This window comes from Plectropomus leopardus, unplaced genomic scaffold, assembly GCF_008729295.1.
Source record: "Plectropomus leopardus isolate mb unplaced genomic scaffold, YSFRI_Pleo_2.0 unplaced_scaffold24841, whole genome shotgun sequence".
NCBI lineage: Eukaryota > Metazoa > Chordata > Actinopteri > Perciformes > Serranidae > Plectropomus > Plectropomus leopardus.
Genome location: NW_024626981.1, coordinates 1 through 3,041, shown reverse-complemented (window position 1 = coordinate 3,041; position 3,041 = coordinate 1). Strand labels below are relative to the sequence as shown.

Here is a 3,041-nt window from a genome sequence, read left to right as displayed (position 1 = left end):
TATAAGCCCAAATGTATTTATATTGTTATGTTAAACAAAATGGATGTATTCGTAAAAATAGAAATAAAGCAAAGCAGCAGCATCTCCGCGCCTTCGATGACGTCATCACGCGGACGCCTTTATTTTGCGTAACTTCCCGCTGAACTTCCTTTTCGACGTAGGAAGACGAGAGGGACAAGCCGCTAAAATGAGGTTAGACGCATTTTAACTCATAAATATGGAGAAATAAACGGTTTCCACGCTCACTCTGGGTGGTGTCAGTCTTCTAATGCTTTAGTCTTGTTATGTCGAGCGGCAGTTACGTTATTCAGCTCAGTTTTTCTGAGTTAGACGAACCTAAAATGTCATCTATGGGGCCGGTTCATCTGCCGGTGTAACATCAGGACACCACGCTGAGTTTAAGATGCAATCCACTGTCATCCACACATTTATAACATGTTTTAGGAAACGATCAAACATCGGATGCTTAAATTAGATCTCCAAGAGTATATATAATGAAATCTTTTCGAAGTGTGTACATTATTTTATGGATGTGCCGTCGCAGCCATAGATCGGCGGATTTGATCGGTTTTTAGGAGGTTTTCCACTGAATTACGTTTGCTTTAACGTGATTTCTTTTGTTTTATTGTTGCAGTAAGGTCTCCAGAGATACGTTGTACGAAGCAGTGAAGGAGGTCCTGCAGGGCTCTCTGGCCAAGCCAAGGAAGTAAGTCCAGCAAGAAACAGAATAGAAAAAAAATCCCAGATTTTTTAAGTACTATTTTAAAATGTGTACAATGTAACTATGTTAAGTGAACAAGCAAGTTAGGAAGGTGCATAAGGATATTGCAGGGGCTGCACAAAGCTGTCTTAACGTTTTGTATGTTTTACTTGTCCTAAGGGTCAAAAATGACCCGCCTTTACTAAATCGGATTAAAAGAAAGCATCTTGATTGAATTTAAAACCCCAAATCTATTTTGCATGCAGAGACATCCTCCCAGTCATCACAAACTTTGTGGATATTTAGGTATATGTCAGTGGGGGTCCCAGGGTCTCGATGCGACCACCTGCAGATATTTATATGGGGAAAGCTGTTGAACTTGTGACACTTGTGCCTTGAGATAAACAGTAAACGATCAGAATATCATGTGTAACTTTGTGTTTGTCTGTAGGTTTACGGAGACCGTGGAGCTGCAGATCAGCTTGAAAAACTATGACCCCCAGAAGGACAAGCGTTTCTCCGGCACTGTCAGGTTCGGCCTTTTACTGTTTCACCCAACCTTTTCCCTGTGTGCCACCCGCCCTGTCTGAGCATTAACACGGCCTGTTACACGGCTGTTAGCAGTCACTGAAGTCTTTGTGTAGGACACAAATCTAAAGTCCAGACAGGCCAGGGGCAGACATGGAGAAGTACTCTGGGTAGTCTGACTGAGCTGACCCGGCCTCGGCTGGTGGAGGTGAAGCAGACGGACCCCTACCCTGGGTCTTAAAACATGAGGGAAGGCTTTGAGTGGCTGAGCTGGTAAGTTCACGTCCTCATGCCGACCAATTTACATTATATTACCAAAGAGGTCAGCTGGACACCGGCCACGGTGGCGGTATGGGTAAGAAGTTTTTCTATTACACGGTAAAATGAGGAAGGTGTCATTTGGGGATGGCAGAGTATTTGAGTTTCAATATATCAGATATTTTACAGGCTTCCTGCAGATCCTTAAAGTCTTAGAATGCATTACATTTCAGCGTTGGTTATAGTAAAATTGGTCTTAAATTTTTCTTAAAGTGTCAGGAAAAAAAAGTCCAAAGGCTTAAATTTAAGCTTGCGTGAGCTGTAGGAACCCTGGTTTTAATAAGCATTTTTCAACACAGAAGTAATTGCATCAGTTTCCAGTTGATCTTTGAATTAATTTGTGAACAAGAATGATAATGAATGATAATGAAATGAATGAGTTAACCAGCACGACATGTTGTACGCATTCAAAGTTCACACGCCAGCAATCCTTTAAACTACTACGATGCAGACGGTGGGAGGTTCCTCTCAGTCATACCCTGCCGTACATCCAACTGACGCCCTTGTGTTTGACTTGTGAGCAGTGTCTCTAACTGTTTTGTTAATCTGCAGGCTGAAGACTCTCCCCAGACCAAAGTTCTCTGTGTGCGTCCTGGGAGACCAGCAGCACTGCGACGAGGCCAAAGCCGCTGAGCTGCCACACATGGACATCGAGGCTCTCAAGAAGCTCAACAAGAACAAGAAGCTGGTCAAGAAGCTCGGTACGAAAGTAGACGTGATCAGTAAAACACCTGATTAGCAACAAAGGCTAGGTCCGATAGGCTTTTTATTTATTTATTTATTTTTAACTAAACATTTGTCTTGTGTTTTGCTTGCCCCCCCTTTAGCCAAGAAGTACGACGCCTTCCTGGCCTCCGAGTCTCTGATCAAGCAGATCCCTCGTATCCTGGGTCCTGGGCTTAACAAGGCCGGCAAGTTCCCCTCCCTGCTCACCCACAATGAGAACCTGAACACCAAGGTGGACGAGGTCAAATCCACCATCAAATTCCAGATGAAGAAGGTACGCTCAGCACTGCTCACATTTTAAATACATGTGACGTAACGGGATAATCTGTTTGAATATTTGCCGTAAACGCTGTATTGAGGACATTGGTTGTTGGATTACTGGATGATATGTTGGCTCTGTGTGTCGTAGGTGCTGTGTCTGGCTGTGGCTGTCGGACACGTGAAGATGACAGAGGATGAGCTTGTGTACAACATCCACCTGGCTGTCAACTTCCTGGTGTCTCTGCTGAAGAAGAACTGGCAGAACGTGCGCGCCCTCTACGTCAAGAGCACCATGGGCAAACCCCAGCGCCTCTACTAAAGGACCGCTTTTCTATTAATAAAATGTGGAGATGATCCAAAGTTCACTGTTTTGAGTATGTTTTTTTTTTGGTAAGATTGAATATTTGGGTTTAAGGAGTGTAATTGTCATGGACCTCAGTATTTTGAGTTAAGGCTGTGGGCAAATGATTTTCTACTCGAAACATTACACCCAATAATGTGATTATAT

At 43.5% G+C, this 3,041-nt stretch overlaps 1 protein-coding gene across 1 annotated transcript; it reads left to right on the top strand.

Moving 5' to 3' along the window:
- Positions 1-114: 114 nt before the first annotated feature.
- On the top strand, positions 115-2,893 carry LOC121966504 (60S ribosomal protein L10a). The gene is made up of 6 exons (XM_042516588.1): positions 115-192; positions 635-706; positions 1,152-1,232; positions 2,099-2,247; positions 2,374-2,546; positions 2,682-2,893. Exons 1-6 carry the CDS (start codon positions 188-190, stop codon positions 2,850-2,852), a joined length of 651 nt encoding a protein of 216 aa, XP_042372522.1. The 5' UTR covers positions 115-187; the 3' UTR covers positions 2,853-2,893.
- The last annotated feature ends 148 nt before the right edge of the window (positions 2,894-3,041 follow it).

Coding starts and splice junctions, on each gene's coding strand:
- LOC121966504 (XM_042516588.1), top strand. Junction 707..1,151: donor TCTCTGGCCAAGCCAAGGAA/GTAAGTCCAGCA, acceptor GTTTGTCTGTAG/GTTTACGGAGACCGTGGAGC. Junction 2,248..2,373: donor GAAGCTGGTCAAGAAGCTCG/GTACGAAAGTAG, acceptor CCCCCCCTTTAG/CCAAGAAGTACGACGCCTTC.